The sequence below is a fragment of the Gymnodraco acuticeps genome, unplaced genomic scaffold (genome assembly GCF_902827175.1).
Source record: "Gymnodraco acuticeps unplaced genomic scaffold, fGymAcu1.1, whole genome shotgun sequence".
Classification (NCBI taxonomy): domain Eukaryota; kingdom Metazoa; phylum Chordata; class Actinopteri; order Perciformes; family Bathydraconidae; genus Gymnodraco; species Gymnodraco acuticeps.
Genome location: NW_022989788.1, coordinates 31326 through 53939, shown reverse-complemented (window position 1 = coordinate 53939; position 22614 = coordinate 31326). Strand labels below are relative to the sequence as shown.

General features: G+C 40.0%; 1 protein-coding gene across 1 annotated transcript in view; it reads right to left on the bottom strand.

The window, feature by feature from the left end:
• Positions 1–20328: 20328 nt before the first annotated feature.
• The window catches only part of mtnr1al (melatonin receptor type 1A like), a 31332-nt gene continuing 29046 nt past the window's right edge, over positions 20329–22614 (bottom strand). The window contains exon 4 of the mRNA XM_034221836.1: positions 20329–22057. Coding sequence (XP_034077727.1) covers positions 21288–22057 — 770 coding nt within the window. The 3' untranslated portion in view covers positions 20329–21287. The remainder of the gene's footprint in view (positions 22058–22614) is intronic.

The window sequence follows — 22614 nt, the reverse complement described above, 5'->3', positions numbered from 1 at the left end:
TCCAGTAATGAGTGACCCGACAGTGAAACTAAACATATCTATAACTAGTTTAGGTAGTTTGAGAGGTAATTAAAATAGCTACGTCTGATATTCTAACCTGAGGTGTGTGTTTTGTCCGCTCACCGCTGCATGTGATTATGCAGAGCTGCGTGTCGACTCGTCAGCAGCAGCTGATCTCTCTCTCCCGTCAGATTAGACTTCACTCGCGTCCATATCGATCAGATCTAGCTAGTTCTAGCTAATGATATGACTACCTGCTTATTAAAAAACACCTAAACAATAAGTGTCGCTACGCAACCGGGTGAGGCCACAAAGTATAGCGCAGCATTATGCATTTGTTTACATGCCCACCGGAACCCCGAGGCATTACCAACAGATCAACGCACAATCAACCCATACAGGACTGTCTTTTTCCACATTAAGTGTTAGACATTAGAATTGACTATTCTTGTCTGTCACATACTCTTCTTGTCTGTCACATAAGTGGCACAACTGAAGCGGTATTGCGCTAAAGGGAAATTATTTTCACCGGACATTTTGACTGAAGAGATTTAGATTTGCCGGCTAACGGGAACTCTGACGTCGCCATTTTGTGTGGTTCGTGGATGCGCTCGGCTTCTCTCGACTGCTGCTCGGGTCTGCTCGGTCAGCTTCCGGATGAGGAGGCATTCGTTCGACCAACTTAGATAACATTACAAACATTTTTAACAGGGGCCTTAATAGTGTAAATAATGTTTGTTTTGGCAGTTATAACTGAATGTAATGTTTTCTACTTTTTTCCATCTGGGAAGGCATTTGCCTTCATCAGATGGAAAGTGTCTTGACCAACAACTTAAGTATTTCTTATAGCTATGCAGGGCATGCAAGCGAGCAAACACTAACAAGAACAAACAAACAAGTGAAATGAAGAATACAATTGAAATTGTACAATATAATATTGAGGTGGTTCATCTTATAATTATATCTAGAGAATGCACCAGACAGCATCTAAGACCTGCAAAAATCTAAACCCTTCGTTCCATTTCGTCCGCGCGCATTTTTCAGGGCAATCTCTATTGGGCTCAGGGCCATCTGTAAATTAGCTTAGATGGCCCACAGGGCCATCTCCCAAAATCCTTAATGTCATGCACTGAAAACCCACATTTGAAAGGAAGACAACGGATGACCAAGGAACTAGTGACTTGCTCAATTACTTTTTGGGGGGTCTGTGAAGAACATGACAACAGCTGCACTACTGGTGTTTTGTATACCAGCAATTGAGGGTGGACAAGTTTACTACCACTTTAGTTTCAAATAATTGTGTTAATTACTTATTGTAAAGCATTTGAACATTCTTTTGTGTCACATGTTCATTATTAAGTTGATGTATAACTGTATAGTATCTTAATTATTTAAAATATAAGGTGACTAAAAATGGCAACCGTATTTTCAGTTTTGGCAACCAAACACTGATGCCTGGTTGCCAGCCTGGCAACCACTTTTAAAAGTTAGCGTTGAGCCCTGGGTAGGGTTAGTGCACAGTGGAGAGCCCTATTTGACTACTGTTGTAATCCATATTATGGCAAGACCCACTCAACTCAGTGAAGAGAAACGACCGTCCATCATCACTTTAAGAAATGAAGGCCAGTCGATCCGGAAAATGTCAAGAACTTTGAATGTATCCTCAAGTGCACTCACAAAAACCACCGAACGCTATAATAATTCCAAATGTGTTGTTTTATAGTTTTGTCTTATGTCTTCAGTATTAATCTACAATGTAGAACCAATTTAAATAAATAAAAAACTTCGAATGAGAAGATGTGTCCAAACTTTTGACAGCGTCTAATACTAGTGTATATCTCTCTCAAAATATATATTCTGTGTATATATATATACAATACCTATTGGCAATACTTGATTGATGAGATTTTACATTAATTTATATTAATGTTTGAATTACTTTATGACCTTTGTACTAGTTCCCTTATTCTTTATCAAGTAACATTTTAGATGTGTTTAATTTATTATTGAACGTATTTATTCATTGATTTTTTAATGAATTTCTCTCCTGCAATTTGAATTAATCCAAAGTATTTTTTTTATTTCCTTTTTACACATTTAAAAAGAAAAGGTGAATAAATAAGCACATTAAAACTAGTCAACTAGTGCCTACATGTATGGTTAATATTTAAATCAGTACATTAAATGGCATATTATTCAATGTATTTATTTTTATAAATATATTTATTTTGGAAGGTTTGCTCTTCTGTAATAAATTATAATTATTATAATTAAGTACATTTGTCTCATAATACTTACATACTTGTACTTAAAGATATGCATGCAGTACTTTAACTTCTAATGGAGTATTTTCACAGTGTGGTGTTTGTACTTCTCCTTCAGGATCTACTACCTGCACGGCGGATCTACCAGGGTGGCATGGGGTGTCAACTGCCACCCTAAAAAATAGCCTTGCCACCCCAGCTGCCACCCCAGTTGGCATCTTTGTTTTGAAAGAAAAGTTGTGGCTCATCGGACATTTATGAGAGAAAATCTCTAATGTCCGAGTGCAAGTGAATGCAGCACAAGACGCGAGCCTTGTAACCCCTCCCAGGCGAGAGAAATTTATTTTTTATTTCGGGTGTTTTATTTTTATTTTAAATAAACAAAGTCTTGGCTTTCAGAATATGAAACTTTTATTTCCAAAATCACACGATAAATACATTTTTGAAGCTTGTAAAGGGAAGAAAACAGCTCTCCCTCGCCACTCTGCTGTTCTGCTGTTCCCCTCCCTCCGCTGAAATTATGAATGTAAGGCGTATAGTAATCATAGATAACACGGCAGGGTCCGTTACGGTTTGTTTTCATCTGATTTCAATTAAACAAAGTCTTGGCTTTCAGAATATTAAACTTGTTTCGGCAAATTCAGATGATAAATACAGCTTTGAAGCTTCGGCATAATTACAAGCGGAGAAAGGAGTAACTTAAAGTCACAGCAGGCATAACAACAGCCGGTGTTTCTCGTGAGTGTTTTCCCCGGGAAACAAACACAATACGCACAAAAATACACAAACGTATACACACACACACACTCGCAAGCTTCCCCCAGACCAGTAATCCAAACGAAAATATCTTCCCTCCATACTATTTTGATCATTTGCTCTGCTAATCAATCAGATTGATGGATTCCAGAGATTTCTCTCAAAAATGATGACTCCGAAACAGTCAGTGGGCACCACTTAACAGCCAATCAGAATGAGAATATGTTTCACATGTGACTTATTCAAATTGAGAGTGATTGAGTGACAGATGAAGGTTGTTTAGGAGAACATTTTGGAGAAGAAAAAGTTTGAGAGTGGCGCTCGGAAAAGGAAACCTAACACTGATGTCAATTGAGCATGACATTCTTTGTGAGATGGATTTTAAGAACATCATAAAGGCTTTTTCTTCAAAGAAAACCAGACGGAAGCTAAAGAGGTAAGGCAAAGCTGCACTATTCATTGATTCCCAGTAGCCTGCAGGTTTAAATGTGCATCGTTTTACATAACTAGGTTTGTGTTAATCCACCGGAGATAATGATCATTCTCATCTACTGATACCTGGCATTGAGGCCATATGTTGCTGTTCATGGTGCTCAATTAGTGGTGTGTGTGTGTGATCACAGAGCAAAACAACAAAACAAAACCTATCAGCCCCAGGGCCTGATGGCAGGTTAAGGCGGGCTTGGCTTGTGAGGTGTTTTGCTGAACAAAATGGTAATAGCCGCATTCAGCTGTAATAGGCATGCCAACTTCATGCTCTGCTCATGGATGACTTGATGAGCAAAAACAACAGTTAAGATGATGACCTTGTATGTGTGTAAATATATTTTTTTCTTTGTGGGGGTCTGCCCCCAAAAAACTGTTTTAAGTCCTGAGAAAGTCAAATAAGACGGTGTGTAAAACTACACTGCCCAGCAAAACAAATGTAACCACTTTGATTTAACTAGGCCAGTAGGAAAGGACTTTCCACTGGATAATAGCTGCAGCGATGTATATGTTTTAGCTGAATACACGTTTTTTTTTAACCCTCAAATCAAATACAATTTTATTTATAAAGCACATTTAAAAACGATTTTTGGTCGAGCCAAAGTGCTGTACATGTAATAAAAACACATTACTACACTAACTGATGCAGTTAGTCACTTCTTTAAAGTTTGTTCTTTCTGATGTAAAGTCAAGGTTGTGACTGTTTGCAGTAAAGTCGTGGGGTGCTGAACTGTTCCTTTGAGTCTTTTGAATTTTGATACATGATATAATTACTTGTATTTCAAATTTGAAGGAGGGTGAGCAAGCATCTTGAGGAACATTCATCATTAACTCCTCCAAAATATATAATTTATTCAATAATAAATGAATAGTGAATCATAACACTTAGGGATGCTCCGATCGCCAATTTCGGGGCCGATCGCCGGAATCAGTATCGACCGATACCGATCGCCGATCCGATCGAGTGGGCGGGGCCTAAATGGAAGATTTAAACATCACTTTAAATCTTCCATTTAAAGTGATGTTTAAAACTCAGTTAATGGGGCTCATTCACTGGAGCTTCCACAAACAACAATCAACTTAATTATTACATTAAAATGATGTACATTATTCAAGTTTACATTCACTTTGGATAATAACACGGGAGAAATTAGCGGAAGCGCTCTATTTTCCTCTCTCCCTCTCTCTCTCCCCCCTCTCCCCCTCTCCTGACAGCCTGTCAGTATCTCATGCAGCTCACTGATCCAGTAATGAGTGACCCGACAATGAAGAATACATATATTTATAATAACTAGTTTAGCTTGTTCCAGAGGTAGATAAAATAGCTAAGTGTGTTAGGTCTAACTCTTACGGTACGTCCACACAGCAGCTTTTCAAAAATCTTGGAAATCTTGGAGCTGGGCGTGTCTGAAAGCTTTGGGATTTTTTGCGAGCAACGCGACCAACAACCAATCACATGAATCTCCCGCCCCCGACATACAAAGCAAAAAACCCCGGGGATTTTATGCGAGCAATATATATATATAAACTCCCCAAACAGGCGAAAACCTACCAGTTTCACCCACTGTCTCTGCCACCTCCCTCCATGCCTGGTTCCTCCGGTTTGTATCCCGTTAATAGTTCTGGTCGTAAAGAACCGGGTGATTTGCTACCGTAATTTCTCGTTTGGAATATGAGGAAATGAACTGCGGTCTGGTTCTCCCTGTGTGTGTGTTTCGCTGCGCTTACCTGTCCGGCGGGCGGAGCTGCAGGATTTCTGCTTCACACACGTTGCATACCGCTATTTTACTGTCTTTTTCGGACACCTTAAAATAATGCCAGACCGGTGAAGCCATTCTGGCGAGCTTGTTTTGCCGCACACAGAGAAAAGTGTCGTGTATTTTACGTCATGCGATCGGCTCTCGCGATCGGCATGTTTAGAGAGCACCGATCGATCGGTAGAGAGTGAGTATCGGCCGATATCGATCGGTGACCGATCGATCGGAGCATCTCTAATAACACTGATTGACAACTGATAGGAATTATATGATTGTTAATAGTATCATATTCATTCAGACAAACATCGATGAGACAGTTAATTAATGTACGTATTGCAGCAGTCTGCATAGATCTGGTACCCCTGCTGGTCTAAGAGTGAGAAAAACTCATTCAGTTATTGTTTCAGTTCAAATTCATTAAATTATGTCTGACACCTTATATATTTATATGTAATGCTTTACTGATGGGCCACAATAATGTCACCTAATGTTATTGAGTTAACATATTAATATTGTGGCTTTCCAAGTTAACATTGATTGATATGACGGCGACTAAATCAGCATATACTTCTGCCAGGGGATGCCAGCCCTCAAATGCTCCTGCCACCCCATGAATATTTGTCTAGATCCGCCCCTGTACCTGCAGCAAGTGCTGATAAAGGGAAAGTGTTATTAATGTGATAATAAAGTGTTACTGAAGAGTTTAAAGTGTTAATGAAGAGTAAAGGGAACAGACCTGCTCTGTGTATCCGAAGCTGAGGCTGTAAAACAGCGTCCAGTAGTTTCTGGAGTCTCTTGTTCTCCTCTTTGGAAAGAAACAGCTCCTCCTCGAGCTCTGCTATTGTTTGTTCAAACAGAGCAAATATCTGTTCAGAAGCAGCAGCAGTGAGTCCCTGCTTCTTCAACGACAGCAGCATTTGGACTTTACTCATGTTTCCTAGATCACCTTTCCCTGCAGACTCCGTTAAACACACCGTTTCTCTCTCCATCAAACTCTCAATCTGACTAGTGTTGCTAACGTGTTTCCAGCTAGCATGCTAAGCTAGCTCCTATAGTCCGAGGTAAACGCTCCAGAAAAAAGAGCACAGAGTCCGTTCAGAGGTTTATCCAGACACACGGATGATGGATCAGTAGAGCTGGAGCTCACACACACTTTCTCAGGAACACAAGAGAGAGAGAGCTTCTTCTTCTTCTTCTTTTCTTCTTTTCTTCTTCTTCTTCTTCTTCTTCTGTGTTTATTGGCGGTTGGCAAACCAACTTGTAGGTGCATTACCGCCACCAACAGGACTGCAGAAAACAATAAACAAAATCAATTAAACAAAACAAAGAACCAAAACTCTAGATTATTTGAAATGTATCAATTTCTCTTAGAAATGTAATAATCTCACAATATATATTGCCTGATGTTTTCCCTAACAGCCCTGATAGCGACAAGTCATGGAATGTTGCTTTCTTCAGTGTCTGGAAAAGCACATTTCTCTGAGTACTATATTTCCTGCAAAGCAGTAAAACATGCTCAACAGTTTCTGGCTGGCTACAGTGTATACACTTTCCGGTTGGATGCTTTCCTATTATACTTAAAGTATGATTGAGACCTGTATTATACTTAAAGTATGATTGAGACCTGTATTATACTTAAAGTATGATTGAGACCTGTATTATACTTAAAGTATGATTGAGACCTGTATGACCTATTCTCATCCGAGAAATGACATTTTCCTCCCTTCTTTTAAACCCCACCTTCCTTCCATCCCCCACATACCTTTGCATTTTATAAAGATGTCTTCCTGTATCACTAAGGTCCCAATGATCTTGTCATGTTGTTTGTGCATATTTCTGTATGAATGTGTTAACCTCCGCTTTGCTGAGTGGAACTTCTATGTCTATGTTCATACTTCTGAGTGTTTGTTTGGCCAGAATATCCACCTGTTCATTACCCTCCACACCAACATGAGCAGGAACCCAGATGAAACTAGTTGCTATGCCTTTGATTTGCATTTTATATCAAATTAGAAATATTTCATTTATGATGTCCATTCTAGATGAAGATCTGCCTGATCGTATACTCGATAATGCTGAAAAGCTGTCAGATGCAATTACACTATGTATTTCTTTCTCCTCTATCCATTTCAATGACAGTACCAATGCCAACAACTCTGTGGTGTATACTGACACATGGTCTGTTACCCTTTTCTTTATATGTGTATTACTCACTGGGATATAAACTGCTACGATATGTGTTTCCAGCTACAATTTTTTATTGAACATTTTTTAAACAAGCTCGGTGAGAATATCATCAACTTATCAACATAAGTGCAAGCAACACGTTCTCACTCCCAACCCGTCACATGTTGACGGTCGGTCAGGGCCCCGTCACTCTATTGAGAGTCAGTTTTCAACGGGCAGGGCTTCCCATGTAGGTCAGGGGTATTCAACTAAAATGCAACGAGGTCCAGTTAGAGAAAATCTCCCCATGCAAAGGTCCGGAACATCAAAATGTCTAAGTTGCTTTATGAATTAGTGTGATATATATTGAAGTAGCTGTAGCTTTATAAACGTCTGCATGTAATCAACAACTGACTGCCAATCAAATAAAGAAAGTAAAATTCATAAACAATATTTATTGTCAATTAACATTGAACTATACAGATATACAGTAAATACTGTGGATATGTGTAATGTTCCTCTCGGGCTGCATTTAAAAATAAAATAGAGAAAATAAATAAAATAGCTTTTGAAAATGTGTGCATCTTAAAAGTGCTTCATTTTAGATAAATAAAATAAAGTGTAGCAGCAGCTTGAGTTTCCCTTTTTCTTTGTTAACCGTTTCACATCATGACTTAACAGTTTCAGCCGATTATAGAACAATATCAGTCTTTACATCATAACAATTGAACAGTTTTAAAGTCTCTCTTTCTTTCCCTCTTATATTGCAGTCCCTCACTCACTTTTTAAATTCAGTGTGAGAATTGAGCTGGAGCTTGTCCTGCCAGGAGTTTACATCTGGGCTGAAATGGAGTCAGGGCCATTCTCACACACACATGCAGGTGCTCATTGGTTACAGTGATGCAAACACAGGTATGGTGAAAAAAGAGAGAACTATTCGAAGCAGAAAAAAAACAGCGTAATATACCATCTGACAAAGGCCTGTGCTATAATGCTTAAATTAACTGGCTATTCTTTATAATATACTCAGATCAATAGGAGACAGAGATGTTAAGTTAAAAATCAAGGGTTTTTATTATTATTTACAGCAGGGGTGGGGAACCTTTTTCCTTTCAATTTTTACAACATCCTCCGAGGGTCGTACAAATTATTGAACTCAACCTCTGCTTAACAAAACTAAAATCACAGCCCATTCATTTGGCCTTTCTTTCATGTTGTGCAAAGAAAAAGCAACCTCTTAATCCAGATATCTCACCATTAGATTAGATTAGAATCTTTAATGACCACACAGCCAGGCTGGTGGAATTCGTGTTCAGTGCAGAGTATTACAGCTTGTTCCATACAATTCAACATACAATAAACAGACAATAAAAAGTACAACACACAGCACAGGGCAAAGACATATAACATAAAGTTCAAGGTGTGGTGGATTGTTATTGTTCATTGGGGTTATTTAGAGTCCATTTAGTGTCCGTATTGCAAAGGGGAAAAAGCTGTTTTTGAAGCGGGTGGTTTTGGCGGACAGTGACCTGTAGCGCCTCCCTGAGGGCAGAAGTTGGAAGGTATGGTGACCTGGGTGGGAGGGGTCAGAAATGATTTTCTTTGCCCTTGTGACAGTTCGTCGGTGGTGAAGTGATTCGAGTGATGGAAGGGGACTGCAGGTGATTTTTGATGCTTTATTGATGATAGGTTGTCTGAACTGCTGTACCAGACTGTAATGGATGATGTGAGGATGCTTTGGATGATGGCTGTGTAGAACTGGATTAGGAGATGTTCCCTCACTCTGTATTTCTTGAGCTGCCCCAGAAAGAATAGCCTTTGGTTGGCTTTTTTGTATATGTGGTCTGTGTTGGTCTTCCATTTGAGGTTATTGCTTATGTGAAGACATTTGAGTGATTCTGTGGTGGAAATGAGTTTGCCAGAGATAGATAGAGGTGATTTGGGCTGTGGCTTTTGCCTGAAGTCGATGATTATTTCTTGGGTTTTTGCTGTGTTAAGTAGGAGGTTGTTTTCTGCTTGATGGATCTGAGTGAGGTATTTCATATATTATCATGACTCACGTATGCATGCATGTGCACGGTGTGGCATGACCACCAAAACAGAAAGACATGGACACAAGATCTGTGCAAATGTATTTAGTATCCTATCCATGTGAACATGATTTAAGTGGGGGGAGGGGGAACCTAACCTCCTCTAGGGGGGTCCGGGGGCAAGCTCCCCCGGGAAGATTTTTTTTTTTTTAAATATTGAAGTTAAAACCATCAATCTGGTGCACTTTGAGAGCAAAATTAAGAGATCTATGGATACATCTCTCAACACCCATATGAAACAGAACTGTAAGCAGATTTTTCTTTTTGGATATTTTACAAATCACTCCACTTTTAATCTCTATTCTTGTTATTTTTAACAACTTTTTTTTTACTGTCATATAGTATTTTATACCTGTTTTTCATTTAGTCTCATTAATAACTATAATGATCATATCAAGGTGTGAATTAACCTCACTGAGCTGAGGTTATTTGAGCCTCTCAGGAGATGGCTCTCTTCCACCTGGTTGAAGAAAAGCTCTTTAAATTCGTTAGCATAGCTAGCTAACCAGATGCTAATAACAACAGATCGCCACTGTGCTTACAACTAAAGACACGTAAGCACTGCGGCATGTGCACAGCTCCTTATGGGTACTGCAATATATTTGAAGAGCTGGAGCGGCGTTCCGGTGCTCTCCGTCAGCACTCCTTTCAGACGAGACATATACCACGTGACAACCCTGTCTCCTAAAAATTACGTTCCCACAGAACTAAACTGCATTCTCAATTACGTTTAGCAAGAAACTTATTTTCTCCCACGTTACGTTCATTAAGAACGTATCTTAAATACGTTTATTTTCTACATATCTTTGCCATTTATTGTCTTGCTTATAATAATGATAATAGTCATTTATAAATATCATTTTAGAGCACACATTTGAAATCAGTAGGCGAGGCTGTAATTTCGCCAGCTGTTACTCTCAGGAGCGAGGCAGAAAATAATAGTTTTTAACATGCCAAAAAGCTGCTGTGTCGTTTATTGCACCTCAAACATTAAAACAAATCCAGTTACGTGTTTCTGTACTTCCTCTAAGAAGAAAGGACAGTAACAGAAGATCTCTGTGACGCCAGATGTGGTGTTGTTAATGTGATATGATATCCGAAAAACATTTCAGTTTAGGATGGCCGAAGACACTACACTACCCATAATCCCCAGCTATCGTTTGGGACTACAGTCCCATTGACAAACCCCGTGATTAATCTTCAAGCTCTGGGATTGGATGTTGGAGTGGCAGTGCGCCAAGGTTACGCCGAGCGTCAAGCTCTTTGAAATGGAACGAAACCACGGCAGACTATTCAAAACTGGACTTGAACGCCCCCCCAGAACTACACATGCTGGCTATTGTGTTTCGCAACATGTTCTCGATGGCACGTCTCTACTGGGAATTGTAGTTTTAAAAGACGTTTTCGTTTTTCCTAAAATTAGAAGTTGACAGTATTAAACTGTGTACAGCCCTGGAGGTTTAGGCGATAGGAAACACATTGGTGTGTACACATTTAAAACATGTAATTACTACATGGGTGAAAATCGCTTGTATCCATAATGGGCAGCATTAATATATATTCTACTCCACTACAATTCAGAGATTAACCTGGTATTTTTACTCCACTACATTTACTTTAGTAACTCTGCAGATTCTGATTAATGATGTGAAATATAAACAACCCTTAAATCAGACTTTAGTTACACCTGAGTAAAATTCAGGGAAGGTGATTGTCAAGTGCCAACAATCAGGAGATATTTGATGGTTGGTGCTTGAGAAGACTACACATTTATCTGCAGATCTCTATAAAGTATATTACTTACTCGTTATTCTCTACTAATAGTTAATTAAAAACTGTATATAATCGCTATTTTGCACATCCCTTTCAAGATTTCAAGATTTTCTAAGGTTTATTGACATATCATATACACAACTACGGTGTAGTTAGCAATGAATGAAAAACTTGGGTCACAGGTTCCTCAACAGTGCATTACAAGACATCTATCAATATGTGTGTACCTCCACCATTAAACTGTCGTATTCTGCACATTTCTTATACTATCTACATACATAAGAGTATAATTAATATGTATAATATCAGTTAAAATAAGTGCTTCAACATGGTTAACATTGCAGGAAAGCAATATATTAGACGTTAAGTACTTTGTCAGGCTTAATATTTATCTGTAGATACCCCCAAAGCTTTTTCTTATTTGAAAGAAGACCTTAACCTAAAGTATTATTTAATGTGTTAATAAAGGTTAATTAGTTTGTCTGTTTTGCACATCCTCCTATTAATATCTTTGTACATCGTGCACTAAACTGTTTTATTGTAGAGATCACTTACAGTATCTTCTTGATTTTTTTATATTCTATACTTCTATCATTGACCTTCTACTTTCCCCCTATGAAAGTATGTACTCTTAATATTTTTTTCATCAAATAACATTATTCAACAAAAATAACATTATTCAACCAAATAAATTCAATAACGTGCTTTAACCACTAGGCGGTGCACACAAGGTACACAGCATACTAATAATAACTTTGTATTATTAGTGTAGGACACTTATGTATGTATAACATCTGAAGATGTGTGGTTTTATTCATGTTTTTACATAATTTTACAGGATATTGCTATACTATTTCTCGTGCTTTACTTCTACACATTAATATCTGATTTGTAAAACATCACAGACAGAAAGCCATATCCGTCATTTAATGGTAAGCTATTGAAATTGTGATTCCATAGATGTGTCTCCCATCACCCAAATTCCCTGACTATTCTCTCAACTCAGTATTTCCATTCTTCTATTCAAAGAAAATCAGTAATATCTTTAAAAACTACAAGTCCTTTTCTATCAGCTGTGCACCGTTATGGTGTAAATGTAACCTCTACCAATTGGATCAAATATAAAAGTCAGCCGAATTAGTGTTGATACTGCAAGGAGACGTATTTTGTGAAAAGAAATGCAAGGTGTTGTTTAATTGTTGATATATTTATGATCCACGTCACATATTCAGTTTTGGCGGCAGTTCTCCTGTTTGTCCAGAAGTCTTCTCATCAGGGCTCTATACATAGAGAACTACGGCAGATATGTAATATTTAATGCAGCCGAACCGTGTATTACAATGCCGTTATGTGATGACTTTCAAAGAGAAAAGCAAGAACACTCGGAATAAAGTATTATTATTATTATTTATTTATTTCGGATATCATATCGCATTAATATCATATCCCAACATGCATTGCGGCTACACATCCAATCAACGAGCTTCAAGCTGAGGATCTTGGGTAATCTGTTCAGTGGGTTTGTGTGTATCCTCAAAATGTCCCTTATAGGCCTACGTCTGTTTCCGGTGACTTTATTTACGGCTAAAAAGCCCAAGATTATAGAATTAAACGAATAAATAAAAACAAGGATAATTGTGTGTTATTGTTGAGTAAATAAGATTTCAGTATTTTGAGGCTCTAAGCCCCATTTATTTTCCTCACAGACGGGAAAAAAAGTCCGACATTATACGATTTAAAATAAAAACATAAAACACTGGCATGTAATTTACTTTAGAATAAATAGAATGGTTTTGAATAATAGATGAGAGTAAAATCTACCTCACTTTACAGCCCCGCCCAGTTTTGGGGAAACCAACGCTGTCATTTGAACGGCGATCAAGCCTGAAGCCACAGAGCTCTTCTGTTACTGTCCTTTCTTCTTAGAGGAAGTACAGAAACACGTAACTCTGGATTTGTTTTAATGTTTGAGGTGCAATAAACGACTTTTTTGGTTAGGGTTATCTTTTTGGCATCTGAAAAACTATTATTTTCTGTGTTTGATACCTGAGTTCGGCCTCAAACGTTTCTAGCTAAACGTAATTGAGAATGCAGTTTAGTTCTGTGGAAACGTAATTTTTAGGAGACAGGGTTGCATGTGAAGACACGTTACGCTCGTGCTGTGTTCAATGAACCTGTCCTTGGCCAGGAAAAACGGGTACTCGCTTGTTTAATTATTTTTGCGGTCTAGATTTCTTCTTCTTTTTTGAAGTCGGACTGACGGACGGACGGACTCCCCCCCCCAAAACGAAAACTCTTCGGTTCCACGAATTACACAAGTCACCCAAATCAGCGTTAAAAAAGCGGGAGGCGCCGAAAAATCCTGTATTAATGTATTGATTATAGGTCCGTGTCCGTATAGGTCGGCGTCTGGGTCCGGATCCGGATCCGGAACGCGGTCCGCCTGTTGCCGACCCCTGGTTTACGTCATCAAACAACTCAGTAGAAAACTGTTATGCATCGGGGAGAAGATGCATAACAAGATACTTGTGTTGAATAATCCAACACAAGTGTTATATTTATTATTAGAGCAGTTACTCATGACTTCATTACCAAAGAAAGTCCTGATAAATCACATTCATAAGTGAAATTACTCCCTGCCTCCCCTTTGTGATTCTCTCAAGATCCCTGAAGGCATCACTGATATCTCTCAGTGTGCCATCATTAATCTCACTTTGTCCCCTCTTCTTGAAGCTCTTCTGTTTCTCGCTTTGTGCAAGGTGTTTTCTGTCTTCTTCATACCTTCATTTGTTTTATTTCCCTTTGATTTAAACAGTTTCTCTTCAAGTTCTTCTTTTCAGCATCCTTCTACGGCCGACAGGAGCAAGCGCACTACAACGACCTAAAAAACGTCATCAAAATCTTCAGCAACTTGACAACTGCAGCATTTAGAGACAATTCAGCGACTTGAGGAAACATGCGCAGCGTTTACTAAAAGCTGCAGAAGCCAAATGCTGCAAATACAAAACGCTGCAAGAAGCTCAAAACACAGCTGGGAGACCAGGGGACACTAAAGAGTGACCCACACAGCTGGCATGACTGCGAGTCACAAGACTCCCATTGACAAATAAGGCGTTGGTCATAACCACTTCCTCATGCATGATATGTAACTGTATTGTTGAAATAAAAGGACTGCACTGAGAGAAGGCGAGTAGAGTTGGTTAAGGAGTGGACATTGCATGTCACTCGCCGATTCTCCTTGCAGCAAGTAAACTTGAAACTCGAGTACTGTTATCTCTGTTCACTGGGTTTGGTATATTGAACCGAGCTGGGGTTTTACCCTTACAAAGTAATATAGATACCTCACACCCCCGATACCGGGGGGAAAAACGCGCCATAAGTTACCGACAAAAGTAATATTATTACAGTAACGCGTTACTTTGTAACGCGTTACACCCAACTCTGCTCATAACACCCTTATCACTTATCTTAACTGCACATCCAACATATCGACTAGCATCGTGAGATGACACAGAATCGATGGGTACATACATCATCACTCCATGATAAGAACTCACAAAGCTAAGAACAGACATCAAAACATGTGGCGCTAAAACCGGCAACATGGCCTACCTTGGTCGTTGTCTGGTCAAAAGTGTCTTCAATGGCATTAAAACAATAAAAACGCTGCTGAAGGTTAATCCAATGTGTCTGTGTCCCTTTGAAATTATTTCTGATAATCCATAAGCAATAAACCTGCTTTTCCGTTTCCATAGATTCGCTCTCATGCAAAACTGTGTGCGCATAGCTCTCATTTCTCAATGGTAGTGTGTGTGTGTATGTGGAAATTCCCCTTCGATTTTATTGGCTCTAACGGTCAAAAAGAGATGTCAATCACCAAAATCGACCAATGGGTTCCAGAGAAACGGTAAAAACGCCCATTTCCACCCAAATCACCTCAGAGGTGGAGTTTATTTAGCTAAACCTCTCTAAAAAGGTCACATGTCACTTGTTTTGCATCAATCTTGATACAGGGTACTTATTATATGTTGTACTTTGGATTCCTAAAGCTTTTAGTCACTAACCCAGCATCCAAGGTTAGTTTTCACTATAAGTAAAAAATAATGTTTGGACGGACACTATAATTTACAGTTTTTTACTATGTTCAATCTGAATAAAAAACATCTATATTGATTCTGACTTTTCTACATCCAACTCACAGGTTTATCATTACTTTGAGAAAAAAGATTATTAATTTAACCCTTTTAGAAGGGAAGATATGGTCATTTGTTCTGGGAATGTCATTTTCGAGCCTGAGACCTGAAAAACAGGCTCGGGGCAGGTTAAAATATTTTGTCTGTTTTTCTGGTCCAGAAGTCCATGTGTTCCAGTTCCAGGTAGAAGAGATGAAGATGTGAAGATAGAGGTGAGACAGCTCACGAGTCCCAAATGTTGAGTCCTTAACAAGTATGTTGTTAGCCCTTTAACCAAAGCATTTAACATGTAAAAATTACAATTTTAATAATTATTCAAAGCAATGACCATAATAACCATTAAAACCTTATAAATCAGTGTATTAAACTAAAACGGAGCATTTTCTGTCAGAAATTGTCTGTGTTGTACGTTCTGCTTTTTCAAAATATGTTTCGAGCACCTTGAGATGGCAGATAACATTTATTACTTTTATTGCTGTCAAAGCTCAAATCAATAATCAAGTTTATATTTTATTTTACTGAGACAAAAGTCATATTTCTGACTCTGTGAACCCGTCCATCCTATTGGCTTTCTCTTTCCAGTGAGAAAAAAATATAAAGACACATGTACGTTACACGTTTCTAAATGATGCCGACGTAACAACATACTGATACCGGTTAGTAAAAACCATGAATTAATGCTTTGACAAGTCTGCAGACAGACGGCAGGCGAAAAACCTTTTAGAATGCTTGTTTTCTGAATGGAGCTTGGCTAAGCTAACGTTATATATGCTCCGACCGTCCACACTCACAACAACGGCCTATACAGACATAAATAAACCAGCGACTGTATTCTCCATGACACAGACAGTCTGTGGTTTGTACTTGTTTAACTTTTGTCTAGTTTCTGAACAGATCGTATCTGTCCCCGGCTGTTTGAAGAGCAAGCATGGGAAACAAAAGATAGCATTTACCTGTTTGCATCCAGCTAGCCATGCCTTTCTGGTGTACCAGCTACGTGAGAAGCCTCGTTGATACGTTTTGTCTTTTTCACGAGCTTGCTGTGATATATACAAATCGGGTTGGTCCGGTCCAAGGTCTTTAAGCAACAGTTTATCTCCCAAACTTCTCCTTTCGAAAGGATTGGAGAGTAGCTCTTGCACGGAATTGGGTGTGGACCGAGGTCCAGCGACTCCACCTGCACACCATTCTCATCCAACTTCTGCGTCACCTTGGTCACTCACGATTCTAAAAAACAACTCACGTCAACGCACGTAAGCAACGTGGGCGCCAACGTGAGCGCCCTCGTGACCAAAATATTTGACGGTGCTGATTGGCTGAAATTATGTTTCGGCGGCACAGTTTACTATTGAGACTTTTGCAATGTGCTGGTTGCTGCTGTTTGGCTCGGGGGCTCCGCCCGGTAATGATAAACTAATGCCACGTGCAAGGCCAGGCAGGAAACATGTGACTTATCAGTAACTTTAGACATCGTAACACAATTTTAAACGAGATTTTATTGTAGATTATACATTTTACTGATACCAATTGTATGATATTTACCTTGTTCATTAAAAATAAAAATATAAAATATATATATTTTTTAAATATATATTTTTTAATTTAATATTTTTTTTGTATGTGGGAAGAGGTGGGGCGGCGCCCCTAGCGCCCCTATGGGCCGGCCGCCACTGGTTGCAACTATACATTGACGGGGAAGGGGGTAGCAATAAAGATAACACCATTAAACCGTTACACAACATAACAGAAATAATATCGATAGCGTCCCTAGCAACCACCTTGGTAACAATGAAAACGTTGAATGGACACAATTTCCTGAAGTAATCTTCATAATAACTAGCAAACTAAAGATCATGTACATCCACTGCACACATAATCTGAAATAATATTAGGGTATTTGTTATTCTTGCGTCCAGGAGAGAAGCTTAGGATAAATGACACCAATGCACTGGCATAAGGTTCAAATGGGTATTTTAATTAAAATGGCGCGGTAATGAATCAGACAGAAGGTATTAGGCTTGTTTGAGACGCGTTGCGGCTCGCCTCGAAAGTAGACGAGAATAGCCGATCGCAGCCGGGGGAGGTCTCAAAAAGCTCGCCTGAAGTCGGACAGCTCGGAGTCGGCTTCGTCTTCTTCTTCTCTCGGTTTTTTGGCGGATTGCAAACAACTTTAAGGTGCATACTGCCACCTCCGGAGTCGGCTTGACTCGGTTTGCATTTATAAAGAATGCACACATGTGTTTAATCGTTAATGTCAGATGTACTAAGTAAATACATTTGTTCCTGCTCAAGATTAGATTCAACTTTATTGTTATTGCACATATTACAGGTACTGAGACAACGAAATGCACTTTAGCTTCTAACCAGGTGCAACAAGCAGTAAAGTGACAAGTAATGTACACAACCTACAGAATAAACTATAGAATGAATTGAATGATGAATAAACAGTGAGGGGTATGAATACACTAGATATACACAGCAGCCTGAGAGCAGCATGAACAGTGTGTATGAATATGCTAAGATATATAAAGTATGAAAACGGTAAGCAGTGCAAGTATAGTATAAAATATATAGATATTCATTTCATGATAATAAACATTGTGGAACAATGATGAAAAATGTGAATGGAAGTGGCGACGTAAAACTGACACAAAACAACAACAAACTTTTGCCGAGCCAATTGGAGAGTTTCATCACCAGCACGGGGTAAAAACCACCAATGAGCGCTCAGCTCGAGATACCAGCGAGTCGTTTCCCATCAAGCATTTCGCTTCCGCAGCCCGTGGAGAGGAACTGCGCCACCTCGCCGCACCTCGCTCTCACGGCCCGTCCACACAGCGGCGTGCGTTGAAGCTTCCAACGCTTCTGCCCATTCACTTTGAATGGGGTGACGTCACTTTTAGCCGAACTGCATTTTGGGAAGCGACGTGGAGCGTTGCTGGCGTCAAAAGTTGAGCAATGTTCAACTTTTGACGCCTCGACGGAGGCGTCAGCCAATGAAATCCCGTTTATGCAAATCTGCCAGTACAAGCACTAGCCAATCAAACCGCGTGTATGCTGGGAGAGACTACGCAGGTCATTTCCTCATATTCAAAAAAATGGAGGGAAAATTCATTATAGCGGTAGGGAATCACCCGGTGCTGTATGATCAGTCTCTGTTGATCTACCGGGATACAAACCGGAGGAGCGAGGCATGGAGGGAGGTGGCAGAGACAGTGGGTGAATCTGGTAGGTTTTCGCCTGTTTGGGGATTTGATATCCAGTTTACTTCGTTTTAACATTGCTATTGCTTTGTATGTCGGGGGCAGGAGATTCATGTGATTGGTTGTTGGTCGCGTTGCTCGCAAAAAATCCCCAAGCTTCAGATACGCCCACCTCCAAGCGTCAACGCACGCTGCTGTGTGGACGCTCCGTCAAGGCTGCGGGCGTCTTTGTCCCGCGAGATTTCAACGTCTCATGTAGGCGAGCCTCCAGAGCAAGTCGGACAAAATGACTAACCATCATGCAACGCACTAGCAAGACGTTGATCGCAACTGCGCAGGTCTGCGCAGGTCTCGCTTGTCTCAAACAAGCCTATTGAGGAGAGAAAGGCTGCAGCTTCCTCTCGCAGTGGCCGCCGTGGAGCAGTGCCCGACACACATTCGTTCTTCCCGCCTGCCTGCATCCCCCTTTGCTCCTCCTCTCTGGGGCCGTGACGTAATCTTCCGCCCTCCTTTCACCAATGTCCGATATCGCACATAACAGAGGATTTCGACATTTACATTAATTTCTTACTTCCACACCCCTTTTCTCCTCCTTATCTCTTTCATGACTTTTTATTTAATACATTTTAACGGCTGTAATCGTGTTTTCCGTAAAACCTGAAGTCAAGCTACTGTTGGTATTTCGGAGATCCTTTCCGTAATAGCTTTTCAAAATAAACTTTGACCACAGGCGAAAGCTAACCGGAAGTATTTTCACAATAAAACAGTTATTAAATTACTGTATGTTTAATCATTACATATTGATTTTAATTTCTAACAATAACAACTCATATTTCTCGCATCAAATGACATCAAAACGCAATTTAATGGCCAAACTAACTTTAAAATAGGCATCATCCACCGAGAATAAAACGAATGTCGGCCATGTTTTTTTTTTCTGCAGGGAGAAATGTGAAGATCACGTGACATAGACGCCAGCCATTGGAAATAAATGGTGAAAAAAAAACGTAGGAATCCTACAATTTCAGAGGCGTTTTTGTAGAAATACTACGTCCTACGTTGTGGACTTATTACACGTTTTTTGTGAGACTGGGTCGGAGGCTCTACTAGCACCCCGCCCCCCCCCCCCCCCCCCCCCACGCCCCATGCAAGCGAGCGACACGAGCGGGGCTATCAGCATCAGCTCTGTGCTAGGCTTGACAAGTCTTTACGCTCTGAAACTACGGGGCGGCCAAGGACATAACGCGTTAACGCAAAAAAAAATAACGCCACTAATTATTTTAACGCGATTAACGCATGTGTAATTGTTTTCCTCGGCCGCCCCGTAGTTTCAGAGCGCATCGAGTTTAAAATACCATCTACAAGCTGATGCTGACAGCCCCGCTCCTGCCTTTCCGCTTGCGGCAGTCCACACTTCCACGCTCACCGGCAGGCACCGACTGGCCATCGGGAGGACCGGGAGGGTGTGTGTATGTGTATATGTATATTTTTAATGTTCAGAGGTTGTTATGTTTAATATTCATGAGTATATTTGTCATTGTTCAAATGATAATAATAATAATAAACAAACATTTGCATAAAGCATATTTGTCCACTCATATGTTGATAAGAGTATTAAAAACTTGAAAATATCCCTCGAAGAAACATTTAGAACAGATAAAAAATGTGCGATTAATTTGCGATTAATCGCGATTAAATATTTTAATCGACTGACAGCCCTAATTGTAATATTATATTTTAACTGTACTATGTACTATTTTATTGTAGTAGTAGTAGTAGAAGCTTTATTTATCCAGGAAAATCAATTAAGAACAAATTCTTATTTACAATGATGACCTGACAGGAGGCAAAGGCTTCCTGAGGGGATGGGGTGTGGGAGGAAGAAAAAAAGACAGACTCCGGGCTCTACAGAACCCAGGAGACAACACAAACACATAGAGCAAAGATGACAGGCATAGCAGTTAAACATATAAAAACTCTAAAACAATATTGCTGTGGTTCAATCAGTCATTAAAATTGACCTGTATTTTAATCTTGTTTTATAATTGTTAGTGTGATAGAGATTATGCAATGTGTTTAGTGTTTGTTGATTGTACCTCAGGACTGCAGATGGAAATTAGCTATTAGCTGAAATCTGGCATAAATCGTCTGAATGAGATCCTTGCTTAAATAAATACATAAATAAATATTCAAAAAGCACCAATATTCTATTTAATATTTCTTTTTCTTTTTAAAATAATAGTCATTATTATTCATTCGCAGCATTTTCTGTCCTTCTGCGTAAATAGAAACAGCGCTGACGTAATTGTTTAGGTCATAAAACAACTCAGTAGAAAACTGTTATGCATCGGGGAGAAGATGATCACAATGAATAATCCAACATCAACATTTCAAGTCTGTAAAATATCCAACTGAGTTTGTTGCTGAATGTTTTCTAAAATGCTGCATGGGTTGTCAAGTTGCTGAAGATGTGTCTTCATGTGTGTTGCAACATTTGTATTTTCATATTTGCATCGTTTTTGAAGCTGCAGTGTGTTCTGGGTCGTTGTAGCGTGTAAGCACCTGTCAGCCACCTTAACTTTCCCCTCTGCGTTTCGTCTCAGCAGTGAAACTTGAAGACGATCATGACGATCCTCTTGTACTCCTTCCTGAAGTTATGGTTCAGGGCTCCGTAGACGACAGCGTTTAAGCAGCTGTTAAAGTACGCCATGAAGTAGCTCGCCGTGAACAGCCACTCCGGTATCGCTTCGCCCAAACGGGAGTCCAACGCCACCGCTAATCCGATGAAATTGAGCGGCGCCCAGCAAACGGCGAAGAGCACGAACACTACGAACATCGTGAGGAAGTTACGTAAGTCGTGCGGTTTGATCTTCGGTCGCGTGTCCGGCTTCACCCTCCGCCTCACCTGGATGACAAGGATCCAGATGCGCAGGTAGCAGTAGCTCACGATGCTAATGGGCAGAATGAAGTGCACCACCACAACCGTAATGGTGTAAAAAGAGCTTACGGATTGGGCGAAAGTACAGGAGTAAACGCGTGGGTCGTATTTCAGCGATTCCACAAACCAGTTGGGCGCGATGGCGATAATGGTGAGCGCCCAAACTAGCACCACGTAGCACATGGTGGTCCTGTTGGAGAAGATCCTGTCGTACTTGAGGCTGTGGCAGATGTAGCAGTAGCGGTTGATGGCGATTCCCGTGATGTTGAAGATAGATCCGATGACGCTGAGGCCCATCAGGAAGCCGCTGATCTGACAGTGGATGTTTCCCGCGATCCAGCCGTCGTTAAATATGGCAAAGAGGACGAGCGGGTACGGGTAGATGGCGACGACCAGGTCAGCGAAAGCTAGACTCACCACGAAGGCGTTTCCTGCAAGACAAGAAACAGGATGTGAGTAACGGGATACATCGAATTGATTGATTGGTTGTTTTTGACATTTCTAAGGTTGTTAAGTCTCGCCAACAGTCAGGATGGAGGATCAGGGGACTATATGCAGTCATTTAAATTGACCGGACTTCCGGTTAGTGGATTGATACACCAAATCTCTCTCAGAGGGGCGTGGGGAGGGGCTCCTTATTTTCATCTAAAGTAACAGACAGAGAATCAGCACTTTGGAAACAGGGCTGAAACAGAGGGGATTATGGGTAATGCTGCAATGATCTGTTTGATGTTTCAGCCAATCAGAGACAGGCTCTGTATATATCTGAGACCTGTAATGTATTGATGAAACAGTATGATAGGGGACCTTTAACCGGTTAAATGACGAGTGTGTCATATGAAACAATGCGTCACCTGCAAGCTTATACGGACTGATGACTGAAGTCTAATGACCTTTAAATAAATAATACGTTGTTAATGTGTGCTTATCAGGTTAATTGCAAGCAGGATATTTTATGTTTTTATTGTTTAATGCAAGTCGAAGAATG